General features: G+C 41.5%; 2 protein-coding genes across 2 annotated transcripts in view; both read left to right on the top strand.

Annotated features, from left to right (window-relative positions):
* LOC132871329 (collagen alpha-5(IV) chain-like) overlaps window positions 1-1,360 on the top strand; it is a 52,306-nt gene extending 50,946 nt beyond the window's left edge. The window contains exons 52-55 of the mRNA XM_060905440.1: window positions 329-506; window positions 593-707; window positions 1,001-1,173; window positions 1,258-1,360. Coding sequence (XP_060761423.1) covers window positions 329-506; window positions 593-707; window positions 1,001-1,173; window positions 1,258-1,360 — 569 coding nt within the window. The remainder of the gene's footprint in view (window positions 1-328; window positions 507-592; window positions 708-1,000; window positions 1,174-1,257) is intronic.
* Window positions 1,361-8,510: 7,150 nt separating this feature from the next.
* Window positions 8,511-11,703, top strand: sst2 (somatostatin 2). Its single transcript, XM_060906472.1, has 2 exons — window positions 8,511-8,648; window positions 11,524-11,703. The coding sequence occupies exons 1-2, from the start codon at window positions 8,511-8,513 to the stop codon at window positions 11,701-11,703; spliced, it is 318 nt and encodes a 105-aa protein (XP_060762455.1).
* The last annotated feature ends 6,517 nt before the right edge of the window (window positions 11,704-18,220 follow it).

Raw genomic sequence — 18,220 nt, 5'->3', positions numbered from 1 at the left:
GCCATCCAGAGCTTCAACTTAAACATCCTCATAAACCAACTCTGAATTGGTTTCATTGAGGGAAGCCATGGCCTAATGGTTAGCGAAGCAGCTCTGGCGCCAAAAGGTCGCTGGTTCGATTCCCTGGACCAACAGGGATGGCTGAAGTGCCCTTGAGTGAGGCACCTAACCCCAGGCTGATCTGGGTATGTTGTACATTGCTCTGGATAAGAGCATCTGCTAAATGCTTGTAATGAATTCAGATAACTTTTCTCGCATAAATATTGACGCCTCTGACTCTGAATATGGCTTGCCGTGCTTCATGCCTTGAAAAAAACTTTTTCTTCAGGCACATCAGGTAGCTGCCTGCCTCGTTTCTCCACCATGCCCTTCCTCTTCTGCGATACGGAGCACACCTGTCGCTATGCCTCGCGCAACGACTACTCCTATTGGCTATCCACAGATGAGCCCATGCCCACCAAAATGGAACCAATCAGAGGGGATGTTCTGGCAAAATACATCAGCAGGTAAGGAACCAGGAAAACAGTTCCTTATGGATTCGACATATTACTGGAGACACGGATTCCATGTTGGATTTGCATGTTTTTAACAGATGTTCGGTGTGTGAGAGCACAGCCAATACCATCGCCATACACAGCCAGACCACACAGACACCCGAGTGTCCGGAAGGCTGGTTTTCGCTCTGGACTGGCTACTCTTTTGCTATGGTAGGAGTTGGGATTTTCTTGTTTTTGGTGTGCAATGTGCTTCTTTAGTTTTGTATTAGCTACAAGATGAAGGTAGCTAACAAGAAATGGAAGTCTTTGTTTGGAAATTATGTGGAAATTCAGTCAGCTGGGATTGATGCCAGCTTCTGGATAAGTGGTATAGATAATGGATGGATGGATTTATAATAAACATCCAGTTACAGGAATTATTTGCACTCTTGGTAAAGATCTCCCCTTGCTAATGAATGAACAAATGACAAATCAATTCTATTCTGACTCTTTTTCTCTGGCAGCAAACCGGTGCTGGTGCCGAGGGCTCAGGACAATCCCTCATCTCTCCTGGTTCCTGCCTAGAGCATTTCAGACAAGTCCCTTTCATCGAGTGTCATGGCCGTGGCACATGTAACTATTACCCTGACTCCTACAGCTACTGGCTGGCTTCCCTTGATGTAGAAAAGATATTTCGGTGAGGTTGAGGTTGAAACCCTTTTTACTGTTTTATTATTTTCATTTAAATCCAGTCTACATCAGTGTGTGTGTTCTCTTACAGTAAACCCAAGCCCAAAACAGTGAAAGGACCAACCATGACGAGTGTCATCAGTCGCTGCCGTGTCTGTATGAAAGTAAACCAAAAGCAATTTAGTGTAATCTAATTAAATGAGATGCGTTTCATTGCACTATACTAGCAGAACATTTCAGAAATTCTGTGGATGGCTGTTTTCACACCTCATGCGATGCGCCAGTTGGACTTATGGCCAGTAGACTCATCTTTCTGATTTTTCAACTTCTCAATTTCTGAATCTTGTATCTCACAAAATTAAAGGAAATGAATCGTGAAATATGAATTTTCTTGTAATTAAGCACTTTGACATGTAATTCAAAGTAGCACTAAGTTGAGGTAGTAATTCTGAAAGGATATTGATTATTTTCACATTTAAAAGTGGCTAAGTTAGGGCATTGGTCAAAATATGTGTAAGCCGCCATATTCATCTGCACCTCTATAAGTCAAGTCAAGTTTATCTGTATAGCGCTTTTAACAATAAACATTGTCGCAAAGCAGCTTTAAAGAATTTGAACAACTTAAAATATGAGAATTTTATCCCTAATCTATCCCCAACGAGCACACCAATGGCGACGGTGGCAAGGAAAAGTCCCTCAGACGACACAAGGAAGAAACCCCGAGAGGAACCAGACCCAAAAGGGAACCCATCCCCATCCGGGCAACAACAGACAACATGACAGTATAAGGATACTGTGAAAAGTCAAAATGAGGCTGTGGGATTGATGACGTAGAAGTGGCTGAAGCCGGATCCATCCCTTATCCCTTTTAGCCTTTTAAACCCACGGCTTCACTACTTTGAACTTGGATAACCATTTATTGAGAGCACGGGCGATTGCTCTAAGACAACGAGGGAGGCTCAGCCTCCTCTAAAAATGATGAACATCATGTAGGATGAATTGCGCTAGGCTTATGTTATAGCCGACCTTATAACATTGCTATTTCAGATCCAGAATCATAGAAATATATGTGCTCAACCCAACTACAGTGCGAAATCATTCCGTTATAACTTTCCCCAGTTTGCCTAATGTGTGCGTGAGTTTTTCCCCCTCGTGACAGCGCGATGCAGCCCAGCCTCAGTGCACTTCAATGGCATTTGGGAGCTATGCGCTTTTCAATATCAAAATGCAAGACGGTTATTGGACAAATACTGCGAAAACGCCCGCCCACGGAGTCTCACGGACTCCCAGCCTCAGTGGACGTCAATGGCATTTGGGAGCGATGTGCTTTTCAATCTCAAAATGTAAGATGGTTATTGGACAAATACTGCGAAAATGCCTGCCCACGGACTCCCAGCCTCACAGTGGGAGGGACATGGCAGTTTCCGCGAGGAGACTGGTGATTGGTGAAAGCGGCCGGATATTTTCTTTGATTGACAGCTTGTTTCAAATATAGACAGGCAGCGGTGAATCTCAGTTCAGTCCCATGTGGATTCGCAAGTGCTGTGGTGTATTGTAAGAGATCGGCTTCCATTTCGATTTCATTCATTACATACGGTTTCTACCAGCTTTTTTAGTTTGTATATATTTTCATTGTAAATAAAGTGTAAATATAGTGTTGTCAAGTTTGCTATCTTAGTTCCAGAAATGTCGTTTATTTGAGTGACTGAACTTGAACTTGAGGGGGCTAGTCAGCTAGCAAGAAAGCTGCGCACGGATGCCAAGCATTGCTGATTTAATTTTGGCGAAGCCATTTGCCAGTCTTCCTTTCAAGGAAAAAATTAAAATTAAAGAGCAGGGTAGACCAACGCCTCAAATTGACTTGGTGAAAAAGGTAGGGAATAATACTCGTTCCTTTCAGCTCTCCTGGTACGAGAAAGTGAATTGGCTAACAGCAAGTGACCCACATCAACAACAGTAAATAGGCTCCTTTAGTAATATGTCATGGATGGACCAAAAATATAGAATCTATTTAAAATGTTTATGCTGAGTATATTATATTGGAATATATATGTTTCTGGATATGAATTAAACACAGCTACAATTTGGAAAACATTTTTAAACAAAAACACAGCCGAGAACATTTCACACTACAGACCTGGATTAAAAGTGAAGGGTTATCAAAATTGTCAATAAAACATTTCTCAGTCAAAATAAGTAAAATATAGGGAAAGTGTCATTGAATGAAATGTGTGGCCCCCAGCTCTATGTTTGGCTCCCCAAGGTCAGTGCTTGTACCTATTCCAGAACACTCTGCTGTTACTGCTGAGGTTCCTGACAAAGAGCTGCTTTCAATAATGATCAATTTTTAAACAACATGCCACAATTTTAAAATATAAAATGTTAAAATATACCCCTCCCCCCCAACACCACCATCATGTATATTGGACAGTAGGCTAATGGGCCAAAAGAACCTGTTATTTCACAGTTTGTGACCCTGCCAACAATCAGCCAGATCAGAGGCAAGAGTATGGGCAAAATTGATGTTTTTTCTTTTAAAATCTGGAAATATCGTAACCGACCAGCCTCCCCTGTTTGAAAGACTACCAGCTGCCACTGATTGAGAGTATTTTATTTTCGTCTTCTCGCATGTGCTAAAAGTTAGCGGTAGAGTGTTTTTATAGTCTATATGGACTACAGCATATCACTCACTCACTTTTGTTCCTTATAAATCATGCATTTTCTCTGTTTATTCCACTTCAGTTACATAAAACATTACAGAAACACTGTCCTAGAATTGATATGGTGACTAAAATTCGGTTAGTTTTCAGTGATTATTTCCTTTAACGGAGTGGTAAATGTTCATAGACAGTACGTCCTTAATATACTAATTAGCATGAAGTACTAAAGTAATAAAATAAGAGTTTACTGAATCATTTTAATCCATTTTCACTTCTCTCAGCTAAAATGTGATCTTGTGATCTCAGGCTGGATTTTTCACACTTTGTAAGTGTTTGAATATTTGTAATATTTTCCAGGTCAAGCAATTTTTTTCATTGTACTGTATACCCGATACACATAGCTGTTTACTGTGACTCAAATTTGACGCAAAAAAGAAGAAATACAGTGTGTTGATTACATCATTTCTGAATTTAAGATGAAGATATAAAATAATTCATTGTGTAAGGAATAAAACACTCACTGTCATGCTGTTATAGGGAAATAATCAATGACAGGTTGGTGTGATGAATTTATGTTCCTGTTCTCAAAGGGTTTTAATGCTCTTATAAATCAGTGATTTGTTAACGATGATACGTTTTTATTATTTAAAGCTAGACGGTCTTTCGTTTTCATAAAACCGGTGAAATTTAGTTCCGTCTGAAATGTGGTGATTGTGATATCTGTTTATTTCTGTAATATCTCACAAAATATCAGGCCATTCTGTGGCTGGGAAGTTATTTAATTTGAGGGGATTAAAGCAAATAATGTGCATGAAATCGCTCGCTTGGCGCAGTCAAGCAGACAGAGGAAGTCCGTGTGCGCATGCGCAGGTTTACCTTCTTCTTCTTTTGGGTTTTACAGCAGCTGGCATCCACAGTGTTGCATTACTGCCATCTACAGGTTTCCCTTTGAGCGTGCACTGACAGTTCCATCATTCTGTCGCTAAACGAACAGCTGATCACACCGAGGTGCTCGCTGAGCGCCCATATTTATTAGTTTGGGCCTGTGTTTCCTTTCCTTCGTACATAACATCACGTCTTTTCTTCTCACTTTCCGTTACTGTAGTCGCTCTTTCATGTTTCATTCGCACACTCACGTCCTCCAGTTTTCTCTCCTGTTTCAAATTTGTATCCCACAATGCCTTGTGTGAACGGGGAAAGCCCACCAGGTGATGCATGACATAGTATATTGAATTGGGTCATGGTGAAGCAGGAAAAAATAGTGGAGAATTTAGGGCCACATGGAGATAAATTCATTAATTGTTGTATTTTTTAAAAACTAATAAAATTGGAAGTCTGTGATTCGAATTCAGTAGCTTTCGGTCATTAAACAAAAATAATTGGGTGTCGGGAAAATTCTTTTTATGACCTAGACGAAAAATTTGAAAGGTAGTCTAGCTTTAATTAAGGTAGTGATGATGATGATGTACTTTTTATACATTTTAAAGTTACAGTTAGTGTTATGGGACAACTGTGAAGTAAGTTAATTCCTGTTATCATGTACAGTGGTATGCAAAAGTTTGGGCACCCCTGGTCAAAATTGCTGTTACTGTGAACAGTTAAGCAAGTTGAAGATGAAATGATTTCCAAAAGGCATAAAGTTAAAGATGGCTCATTACCTTTATATTTTAAGCAAAAACAATTTATTTTTATCTTTTAAATTTTAAAAATGACAAAAAAGGAAATGGGCCCGAAGCAAAAGTTTGGGCACCCTGCATGGTTAATACCTAGCAATGCCCCCTTTGGCAAATATCACAGCTTGTAAACACTTTTTGTAGCCGGCTAATAATTTTTCAGTTCTTACCTGGGGGATTTTCACACATTTGTCCTTGCAAAAGGCTTCCAGTTCTACAAGTTTCCTGGGCTGTCTTGCATACACTGCTCTTTTGAGATCTATCCACAGATTTTCAATGATGTTTAGGTCAGGGGACTGTGAGGGCCCGGGCAAAACCTTCAGCTTGGGCCTCTTGAGGTATTCCATTGCAGATTTTGAGGTGTGTTTTGGATCATCTTATTGTAGGACCCGTCCTCTTTTTAACTTCAACTTTTTTACAGATGGTGTGATGTTTGCTTCCAGAGTTTGCTGGTATTTATTCGAATCCATGCTTCCCTCGACCAATGAAATGTGCCCTGTGCCACTGGCTGCAACACAACCCCAAAGCATGATCAATCCACACCCATGCTTCAGAGTCGGAGAGGTGTTCTTTTCCTGGAATTTGGCCCCCTTTTTTCTCCAAACATACCTTTGCACATTGTGGCCAAAAAGTTCTATTTTGATTTCATCAGTCCACAGGACTTGTTTCCAAAATGCATCAGGCTTATTTAGATGTTCATTTGCAAGCTTCAGATGCTGAATTTTGCGGCTAGGATGCAGGAACGGTTTTCTTCTGATGACTCTCCCATGAAGGTCATATTTGTTCAGGTGTCGCTGCATAGTAGAACAGTGCACCACCACTCCAGGGTCTGCTAAATCTTTCTGAAGGTCTTTTGCAGTCAAACAGGGGTTTTTATTTGCCTTTATAGCAATCCAATGAGCAGTTCTTTCAGAAAGTTTTCTTCATCTTCCAGACCTCACCTTGATCTCCACTGTTTCTGTTAACTGCCATTTCTTAATAACATTACGATCTGAAGAAACAGCTACCTGAAAACACTTTGCTACGTTCTTGTAGCCTTCTCCTGCTTTGTGAGCATCAATTATTTTATTATTCAGAATGCGAGGGAGTTGCTTAGAGGAGCCCATGGCTGTTGATTTTAGGGACAAGTTTGAGGAGTCAGAGAATTTATACAGCTTTGAAATCTGCATCATCTGACCTTTCCTAGCTCAATAAGAAAATTAAGGTCTGGAACCGGGCGGCACGGTGGTGTAGTGGTTAGCGCTGTTGCCTCACAGCAAGAAGGTCCGGGTTCGAGCCCTGTGGCCGGCGAGGGCCTTTCTGCGCAGAGTTTGCTTGTTCTCCCCGTGTCCGCGTGGGTTTCCTCCGGGTGCTCCGGTTTCCCCCACAGTCCAAAGACATGCAGGTTAGGTTAACTGGTGACTCTAAATTGACCGTAGGTGTGAATGTGAGTGTGAATGGTTGTCTCTGTCTATGTGTCAGCCCTGTGATGACCTGGCGACTTGTCCAGGGTGTACCCCGCCTTTCGCCCGTAGTCAGCTGGGATAGGCTCCAGCTTGCCTGCGACCCTGTAGAACAGGATAAAGCGGCTAGAGATAATGAGATGAGATAATATAGGTGGCACGGTGGTGTAGTGGTTAGCGCTGTCGCCTCACAGCAAGAAGGGTCCGGGTTCGAGCCCCGTGGCTGGCGAGGGCCTTTCTGCACGGAGTTTGCATGTTCTCCCCGTGTCCGCGTGGGTTTCCTCCGGGTGCTCCGGTTTCCCCCACAGTCCAAAGACATGCAGGTTAGGTTAACTGGTGACTCTAAATTGAGCGTAGGTGTGAATGTGAGTGTGAATGGTTGTCTGTGTCTATGTGTCAGCCCTGTGATGACCTGGCGACTTGTCCAGGGTGTACCCCGCCTTTCGCCCGTAGTCAGCTGGGATAGGCTCCAGCTTGCCTGCGACCCTGTAGAAGGATAAAGCGGCTAGAGATGATGAGATGAGATGAGATGAGAAGGTCTGGAACCTTGGTAAAAGTTACCTGAGAACTCAAATGTACTGGGCTGCCCAAACTTTTGCATGGTATTCCTTTTCTTTTTTCACTCTCCTGTTGTACAAAACAAAAATAATACACAAATCTTGCAGAAAACGCTGAAAAGAAATGTCTCGTCTTTACCTTTATGCCTTCTGGTGATCAGTTCATCTTCTGCTCACTTAACTATTCACAGTGACAGACATTTTCAGTAAGGGTGCCCAAACTTTTGCATGCCACTGTACAATAGAGCAGCCTTTCTGTTTCTTCAAGTTAATAAGACTGACTGTTACAAAGCACCAACACTGGAGACTCCTTCCATAAATGTTAAATAAATCTATTCTTATGGAACACTTCACCATACAGGTAGTTATGTTTTCTTTTCTTTGCTAAATATATTATATAAATATTTGAATCCATTTTCATTAAGTTTAGATTATATGGGGCGTCCTTGTGTAAGTTGTTAGGACAGAAACAATAAAGTCACGTAATTCTGACTCAATATTTCCATGTTCCTAATGGTCCATTCCTCATTTCCAATGAAGAACAAAATTCTCATGGAATCAACAGGCCACACAGTAACGTTACCAGAGAGATGAGTTAATTAAATCAGGATGCTTTTGGATGGAAGGAACGAGCCAGAGTCGACCAGCTGTTTCCAGGATACATGACCCTGATGATGTCCTGGGCTCATTGAGAAATCGGTCACTGTAGAAACACTGTAATGCAATGGACACCCATTTGCAGTTTATTAGCACGAGCCGGTTGATGGGACGGCACTCTTTATTTGGGCAGCACTGAAAGGCCTATTAGCTGATGGAAAAATAACATAAAGTTGATCGGTAACCGAGTCAAATTCTCGACTTGGAGTTGTAAAACTTTTCCAAGTGAAAATGATTTGATTTAGTGGTAAAGAGTAGAGGAGTATAAATAACAGACCCGCAAACCAGAGACAGACGAGAAAGAGAAACTGTCCAGCTCGAAATCATCACCACCTACTTGAACCAGACCACGAAGATGTCGTCTTCAGCACTCCGTCTCACTCTCACCCTCATGTGCCTGGTCTCAGCCGTCGGTGTCATATCGTGCAGCCAGCCTCACGTGGTTTTGAATTCGGCTCTGGGAGAAGCTCGTAACGTCCCGCTTGGAGAAGAGGTATGACTCATGAATGCATTTGTTAAGTGGAATAAATAGTGATAACTATTAAATGATGTGTACTAAATAGAGATGGCACAATTATACTCAGGATCAGTATGGAATGAAATGAGCAAAAAACTAAACAAAACTGTGCATCAGATATCAGAGAAAAACAGAACGAATCTGATCTGATCTTGTAACAAAAACCAGCCTGAAACATCAGAGAACTGCCTGTAGAGCAACAACAGAAAGCAGGATTTTGTGTGGAAAGACTTCAACTGAATTAGAAGGTTTCGGGTAGGTTTTTACCTCTACATTTTTCCAAAGTGCTTCAGTTAATATTTAAAGTGTAGTGTATATATATCGAGAGAGGATATTACACGGTCATGTGAAGATATGAAGTTTATCTTCAAGTAGTGAATGTATACGTATATCACGACTGAGCGAAGCGAATGAGTGAAAATATTTTCAACACGATAAGATAAACTTCATATCTTCACATGACCATGTAATGCTCTTTATATTACATGGACACACCCACACACACACAAAAAAAAAACCCAAAAAACAAAATGCAAGTCAGTCAAGAGAATTTTAATCGTGAACCGGTTCTCCATTTTGACAACACACATCTAGTCATCAGAGTGAAATATCGGGAATTATTATATATCCGGGACACTTTTTCGATGGAATAAAAACGTGTTCTATTCCCTTTTAGCAGGTTTCATTCATTTGGTTTGATAGCATGCAATATTGTTAGCATATCGCTTATCCTACATGTATTACGTCACTCTATCCAATAGAGAATGAGCGTTGAATCTGGTTTACGATATTGCATGGTTGTCAAGGCAACATGACGTGACACATCGGAGACGTAAAACATCCACGCTAGCGAACGACTGTGACAATTTGTAAATAAACAAACGTGGCCGCGTCGTTAAATACGGAAGATTTTGAGAGAATTTTGAAAGAGAAAGACGCGTTGAACACCCAAAAGGAAGGTGTATGTTTAATAATAATAATATTCGCTGGCTTTTTATCGTGGTCTATCAGATATATTCCATTCAGCTACTTGTCTTCGACTCGTTCAGTATCATGCTCGCTGAATGGAATATAACTGATAGAGCACGATAAAAAGCCAGACAATGTTATTTAAATATGTCCCTCAGATCTGCGATGTATTTCGTATGAAAAATGCGAGTTTTTCAACATGAGAAGATAAACTTCATATCTTCAAGTCAACATGTGATTTTCTTTTTATTATATTGACACATTCACAAACAAAAAAATTATCAAAACAACTCGCTCATCGATTTCCTCATGAGTGACATATAGAAATTTATGTCATGGTTTCGGTTCTCCGTGTCCCGGATGGAGCTCAGATGACAAAAACGAGTGGCGTGTTTCCCAGTAAAACACTCATTTCAATATAATATAATATAATATAATATAATATAATATAATATAATATAGGCGGCACGGTGGTGTAGTGGTTAGCGCTGTCGCCTCACAGCAAGAAGGTCCTGGGTTCGAGCCCCGGGCTGGCGAGGGCCTTTCTGTGCGGAGTTTGCATGTTCTCCCCGTGTCCGTGTGGGTTTCCTCCGGGTGCTCCGGTTTCCCCCACAGTCCAAAGACATGCAGGTTAGGTTAACTGGTGACTCTAAATTGACCGTAGGTGTGAATGTGAGTGTGAATGGTTGTCTGTGTCTATGTGTCAGCCCTGTGATAACCTGGCGACTTGTCCAGGGTGTACCCCGCCTTTCGCCCGTAGTCAGCTGGGATAGGCTCCAGCTTGCCTGCGACCCTGTAGAAGGATAAAGCGGCTAGAGATAATGAGATGAGATAATATAATATAATATAATATAATATAATATAATATAATATAATATAATATAGGCGGCACGGTGGTGTAGTGGTTAGCGCTGTCGCCTCACAGCAAGAAGGTCCGGGTTCGAGCCCCGTGGCCGGCGAGGGCCTTTCTGTGTGGAGTTTGCATGTTCTCCCCGTGTCCGCGTGGGTTTCCTCCGGGTGCTCCGGTTTCCCCCACAGTCCAAAGACATGCAGGTTAGGTTAACTGGTGACTCTAAATTGACCGTAGGTGTGAATGTGAGTGTGAATGGTTGCCTGTGTCTATGTGTCAGCCCTGTGATGACCTGGCGACTTGTCCAGGGTGTACCCCGCCTTTCGCCCGTAGTCAGCTGGGATAGGCTCCAGCTTGCCTGCGACCCTGTAGAACAGGATAAAGCGGCTACAGATAATGAGATGAGATGATATACTTTCCAAATTATTTATTTGAACATGTGTGAAGGTTTCTACTGCTGCTGTGTTAGCTACATTAGCTTTAGATTTCAGTTCACAGGATTTATCAGAGGTCCTTTCATGGGTGATGACAGTATTTCGTCTTCGTGGTTTCTTTTTCTAAGAGTGCTATATTTTACACAGCATTGTTTTAAACAGGGGCGGCACGGTGGTGTAGTGGTTAGCGCTGTCGCCTCACAGCAAGAAGGTCCTGGGTTCGAGCCCCGGGGCCGGCGAGGGCCTTTCTGTGTGGAGTTTGCATGTTCTCCCCGTGTCCGCGTGGGTTTCCTCCGGGTGCTCCGGTTTCCCCCACAGTCCAAAGACATGCAGGTTAGGTTAACTGGTGACTCTAAATTGAGCGTAGGTGTGAATGTGAGTGTGAATGGTTGTCTGTGTCTATGTGTCAGCCCTGTGATGACCTGGCGACTTGTCCAGGGTGTACCCCGCCTTTCGCCCGTAGTCAGCTGGGATAGGCTCAGCTTGCCTGCGACCCTGTAGAAGGATAAAGCGGCTAGAGATAATGAATGAATGAATGAATGTTTTAAACAGTATTATCCTCCCCAAGTTCTCTTAAAGTGCTGTGTTTTCTGTGCAGGTTCCAGAGAGACTCACCCTTCCTGAGCTCCAGTGGATGCTCAGTAACAACGAGCTCGCACCCATTCAGGTGGAAGAACCCCCTCGCAACAGGATCGAGCTCGTCAGGAGAGAAAACATGGTGACGGCTAAACCACTCAACTGCATGAACTACTTCTGGAAGTCCAGGACAGCATGCTGAGCTCGTTTACACCCGCGAGCCAGGGCTGGAAGCGCCGTTTAGACCGTTAATATGCTGCGAATCACTCACTAAGACAGGCTGGCACACTCGGTCTCTGAATTCGAGCACACCTGGGCCTTTGTTAATTATTTTAATTTTAGCAGCTGAAGGAATTGTAGAGCATGTTCCAATACTGGGTGCCAATTTTATCCTGTTCTGAAGCCCAAACTGCTTGAAATAAACATTACAGCATCAACAAATAGAGGTGTGTGTGGCTTTTTGTCTGTGCTAAATTACAAATTTAGGGCGTGGTTCTGGGTAATTTGCATGACGAAAAAAAATTGACCGAGATGCTTCATGATCTGGTGTTTGAAGATTTTGATTTTCACTGAAGCTTTTCCACAGCTTGGCTAATCGAGCTAGCTTACCACTATAATAGGGTGACCAGATTTCCCGAGTCTGAAACCGGGACACTTTTGCGCGCGACCATGCTCGTGCACGCACACCTTTTTTTTACGTAAACGTGACACTCAGAGAGGTGCTCTTATCATTTTGTTGAAGCTCACATTATCAACATCTCACATGAAATAAAACAAACAGGCATTTTGTTATCTAGTAGCATAGTGGTATACAGATCAGTTAAATTATGGTCAGACAACAGATTTTGTAATGGCTGAGAATAGGCCAGGCTATGTCCATAGGCCAAATTTAAACTGATTTATTCCACCTGTTTGTGAGAACACCAAGAAGAATGCATATGCACATGTAGGCTATATCTCTAAAATTGTATGCACTATAGCATGAACTTAAAAAGTAGATATGTGACCTCAACATAGCCTAGGTCAGAATCAACCTTACTAACCATTCCCCACAACTGAATGAATAAAGCAAGAAGATGTGGACAAAAGTGAACACTTCAATGGAAGGTGCAACAAGCTGTTCAACACAGCGATATGGCCAAACTGTCAGAATGGTATGTTAAACAGAATCCTTTTTTTTATTCACCTTGTTAACGACATAATTAATTCAGGATCTCGAGAAAACAATACAACTAATTCGAGATCTCGAGAAAACAAAACCGTTATTCCAAGATCTCGAGAAAACAAAACTGTTATTCCGTGATCTCGAGAAAACAAAACAATTATTTCATGATCTCGAGTAAACAGCTGAGAAATGGTTCATTCAGGTGCGCCAAGAGACTTGTGATATGCTGACTTTGGGGCTATTTCTCATTCTGTATAGATGCAACTTTGGTCATTAGAATGTCTGGAATAATCGATCACCTAATAAGGCAATATTTTGATCAGGGGTTGACACAGGGAGAGATTGCATTAAGTCTTTTAATAAGGGATAATTTCAAAATTAGTCCGTGGCACCTCCGCAGAAGACTGGCCCGGCTTCGTCTCTACCGACGGAGATACAGTGATCCAGCTGAGATCATGAAACAATTGCTTTGTTTTCTCGAGATCACGGAATAATTGTTTTGTTTTCTCGAGATCCTGAATTAATGATGTCGTTATCTCAGGATAACAAGGTGAATAAAAAAAGATTATATGAAGGGCCTCTCGCGGCTTCCGTAAATATACACTCAAACAAAACAGCAGTAAAGGAGGAGAGGGGCGGCAGCCCGAGGAAAGCCCCCACAGGAGCGCACAGCATTTGCAGCATAGGCTACCCAACTCAGTACAAGAACAAAGCACTTACAGTGTGTGCAGTCGGCTTCGTGCGCATTGTTCTGCGCCTCTCGGAGGAAGGGGTAGGTGCCCTGTAAATCTTTGGAAAAGGTACATTTTCTTTTCAGCATAATTGCTGCAGCATTACTGCTGCTAGCTACTAGACAAAGAACATTCGCGCCAGTTAATGTTTATTTTATTGTTGCATGGCAACACGTTCTGTTGTCTGGAATAATGTGGCTAAATAAACACCCATGCCACAGGGCCAGGGGGCAGTAACCAGGAAAGTTTGCGATTCCTGTCAATTCATCAAAATAGTAAATGCAGACATTTCTCCGCTAATGATTCCCACGCTGCTCAGTCGCAAACGTCGCGAGTGGCGAAAACCAGGACATATCCGTGTCCCGACAGACTTTTGTCGGGACTCGGGACACATAACCCCAAATCGGGACTGTCCCGGTAAAACCGGGACGTCTGGTCACCCTATCCATTACTAATTTTAGCTACACAGAGACAGATTGAATAAAGATGAGCCATTGCTTAACTTCTAACTGAGGCAGTATGTAATGTGCAAAACGGTGGCTTGTCCCAAAGAGGGGGAAGCTAATTAGCTTTGTTGTCAAAGATTTTAATAGCAAACACCTGGTTTACCAAGACGGCCACCAAGTGGACAGAATTTACTTAAAGCGAGACGGCCTTTCAATTTCATAAAATCGGTGAAATGTAGTTCCGTCTGAAATGTGGTGATTGTGATATCTGTTTATTTCTGTAATATCTCACAAAATATCAGGCCATTCTGTGGCTGGGAAGTTATTTAACTTGAGGGGATTAAAGCAAATAATGTGCATGAATTCGCTCGCTTGGCGCAGTCAAGCAGACAGAGGAAGTCCGTGTGCGCATGCGCAGGTTTACCTTCTTCTTCTTCTTTTGGGTTTTACGGCAGCTGGCATCCACAGTGTTGCATTACTGCCATCTACAGGTTTCCCTTTGAGCGTGCACTGACAGTTCCGTCATTCTGTCGCTAAACGAACAGCTGATCACACCGAGGAGTAAATAGGCTACTTTAGTAATATGTCATGGATGGACCAAAAATATAGAATCTATTTAAAATGTTTATGCTGAGTATATTATATTGGAATATATATTTTTCTGGATATGAATTAAACACAGCTACAATTTGGAAAACATTTTTAAACAAAAACACAGCCGAGAACATTTCACACTACAGACCTGGATTAAAAGTGAAGGGTTATCAAAATTGTCAATAAAACATTTCTCAGTCAAAATAAGTAAAATATAGGGAAAGTGTCATTGAATGAAATGTGTGGCCCCCAGCTCTATGTTTGGCTCCCCGAGGTCAGTGCTTGTGCCTATTCCAGAACACTCTGCTGTTACTGCTGAGGTTCCTGACAAAGAGCTGCTTTCAATAATGATCAATTTTTAAACAACATGCCACAATTTTAAAATATAAAATGTTAAAATATACCCCTCCCCCCCAACACCACCATCATGTATATTGGACAGTAGGCTAATGGGCCAAAAGAACCTGTTATTTCACAGTTTGTGATGCTGCCAACAATCAGCCAGATCAGAGGCAAGAGTATGGGCAAAATTGATGTTTTTGCTTTTAAAATCTGGAAATATCGTAACCGACCAGCCTCCCCTGTTTGAAAGACTACCAGCCGCCACTGATTGAGTGTATTTTATTTTCGTCTTCTCGCATGTGCTAAAAGTTAGCGGTAGAGTGTTTTTATAGTCTATATGGACTACAGCATATCACTCACTCACTTTTGTTCCTTATAAATCATGCATTTTCTCTGTTTATTCCACTTCAGTCACATAAAACATTACAGAAACACTGTCCTAGAATTGATATGGTGACTAAAATTCGGTTAGTTTTCAGTGATTATTTCCTTCAACGGAGTGGTAAATGTTCATAGACAGTACGTCCTTAATATACTAATTAGCATGAAGTACTAAAGTAATAAAATAAGAGTTTACTGAATCATTTTAATCCATTTTCACTTCTCTCAGCTAAAATGTGATCTTGTGATCTCAGGCTGGATTTTTCACACTTTGTAAGTGTTTGAATATTTTTAATATTTTCCAGGTCAAGCAATTTTTTTCATTGTACTGTATACCCGATACACATAGCTGTTTACTGTGACTCAAATTTGACGCAAAAAAGAAGAAATACAGTGTGTTGATTACATCATTTCTGAATTTAAGATGAAGATATACAATAATTCATTGTGTAAGGAATAAAACACTCACTGTCATGCTGTTATAGGGAAATAATCAATGACAGGTTGGTGTGATGAATTTATGTTCCTGTTCTCAAAGGGTTTTAATGCTCTTATAAATCAGCGATTTGTTAACGATGATACGTTTTTATTATTTAAAGCTAGACGGTCTTTCGTTTTCATAAAACCGGTGAAATGTAGTTCCGTCTGAAATGTGGTGATTGTGATATCTGTTTATTTCTGTAATATCTCACAAAATATCAGGCCATTCTGTGGCTGGGAAGTTATTTAATTTGAGGGGATTAAAGCAAATAATGTGCATGAAATCGCTCGCTTGGTGCAGTCAAGCAGACAGAGGAAGTCCGTGTGTGCATGCGCAGGTTTACCTTCTTCTTCTTTTGGGTTTTACGGCAGCTGGCATCCACAGTGTTGCATTACTGCCATCTACAGGTTTACCTTTGAGCGTGCACTGACAGTTCCATCATTCTGTCGCTAAACGAACAGCTGATCACACCGAGGTGCTCGCTGAGCGCCCATGTTTATTAGTTTGGTCCTGCGTTTCCTTTCCTTCGTATATAACATAACATCTTTTCTTCTTGCTTTCTTTCCGTTACTGTAGTCGGTCTTTCACGTTTCATTCGCACACTCACGTCCTCCATTTTTCTCTCCTGTTTCAAATTTGTATCCCACAATGCCTTGCGTGAACAGGGAAAGCCCACCACGTGATGCATGACATAGTATCTTGAATTGGGTCATGGTGAAGCAGGAAAAAATAGCGGAGAATTTTGGGCCACGTGGAGAGAAATTCATTAATTGTTCTATTATCCAAAATCAGTTTTTGCATTATTCGCGTTGCTAAATAAATTAATTTAAAAAAAAAACCTTATGTAAATGTGGCTAGTTTACCAGTTTTACACTACGGATGATCACGTTATCTGTCCACAAGAGGAATAAAACGCATCTACTTGACTTGTATCATCTTGACCTTCATTTGAATTTGGCATTGTAAAAAGGACTTCGAAGGGTTTCTCTAATTATATTGATTGATTGGTAACGGTGTTGGAGCGAACAGGTCTTGGAAGGGGGTGTGTCTATAACAAGAACGACATCTGACATACAACCAATGTTTATTTTATATCATTCTTTCAACATATTTAAAATAGTACGGCATCTCATATAAATAAACGCAACTTAAGTTCTGCATTTCTGTATTCGCATCTCAGAATCTGCAGCATGAGGATTGTGGACACAGAGGAAATTACACGGCTGTGTGAAGATTATGAAGTTTATCTTCGAGTAGTGAACGGAAATATTTTTCAACACGAGAAGATAAACTTCATATCTTCGCATGACAGTGTAACGTTCTTTATATTATAGGGACACATCTACAAAAAAATACACAAGTTAATGAAAAGAATTTTAATTTTGAACTGGCTCGCCATTTTGACAAGTTAAAATGCGGGAAAACACCGGGAGTGACGTCATCAGAGTGAAATATCAGTGATTATTATACACACAGGACACTTTTCGATGGAATAAAAACACGTTCTATTCCCTTCTAGCGGGTTTCATTCATTTGGTTTGATAGCATGCAATATTGTTAGCATATCGCTTATCTGACGTGTATTACATCACTCTACCCAATAGAGGATGAGTGTTGAATATGGTTTATGATACTGCATGGTTGTCAAGACAACATGATGCCACATGTCGGAGATGTATAACTTCCACGCTAGCGAGCGATTAGGACAATTTGTAAGTAAACAAACATGGCTGCCAGGTTTGCTTCGTTAAATATGGAAGATTTTGAGAGAATTTTGAAAGAGAAAGACACACGTTGGACACCTGAAAGGAATGTGTATGAATAATAATAATAATAATAATAATAAAAATGGCGGGCGGCACGGTGGTGTAGTGGTTAGCGCTGTCGCCTCACAGCAAGAAGGTCCTGGGTTCGAGCCCCGTGGCCGGCGAGGGCCTTTCTGTGTGGAGTTTGCATGTTCTCCCCGTGTCCGCGTGGGTTTCCTCCGGGTGCTCCGGTTTCCCCCACAGTCCAAAGACATGCAGGTTAGGTTAACTGGTGACTCTAAATTGAGCGTAGGTGTGAATGTGAGTGTGAATGGTTGTCTGTGTCTATGTGTCAGCCCTGTGATGACCTGGCGACTTGTCCAGGGTGTACCCCGCCTTTCGCCCGTAGTCAGCTGGGATAGGCTCCAGCTTGCCTGCGACCCTGTAGAACAGGATAAAGCGGCTAGAGATAATGAGATGAGATAAAAATGGCTTTTTTTCATGGTATATCAGATATATTCCATTCAGCTAGCATGATATTGAACGAGTCAATGAATAAAATATGTCACTCAGATCTGTGATGTATTTCATATGAAAAATGTGAGTTTTTCAACATGAGAAGATAAACTTCATATCTTTACGCCAACATGTGATTTTCTCTTTATTATATCGACACATTCACAAACAAAAAGTCCCCAAATTTATCAAAACAACTCGCTCATCGATTTCCTCACAACCGACATGTCCCGGTTTTGGTTCTCCGTGTCCCAGCTAGAGCTCGTATGAAAAATACGAGTGGTGTATTTCCCAGTAAAACACTCGTGCAGAGATTAA

This window comes from Neoarius graeffei, chromosome 23 (genome assembly GCF_027579695.1).
Source record: "Neoarius graeffei isolate fNeoGra1 chromosome 23, fNeoGra1.pri, whole genome shotgun sequence".
In the NCBI taxonomy this organism is placed as follows: domain Eukaryota; kingdom Metazoa; phylum Chordata; class Actinopteri; order Siluriformes; family Ariidae; genus Neoarius; species Neoarius graeffei.
Note: the sequence above shows the minus strand (reverse complement) of the source record. Positions and strands in the feature narration are given on the sequence as shown.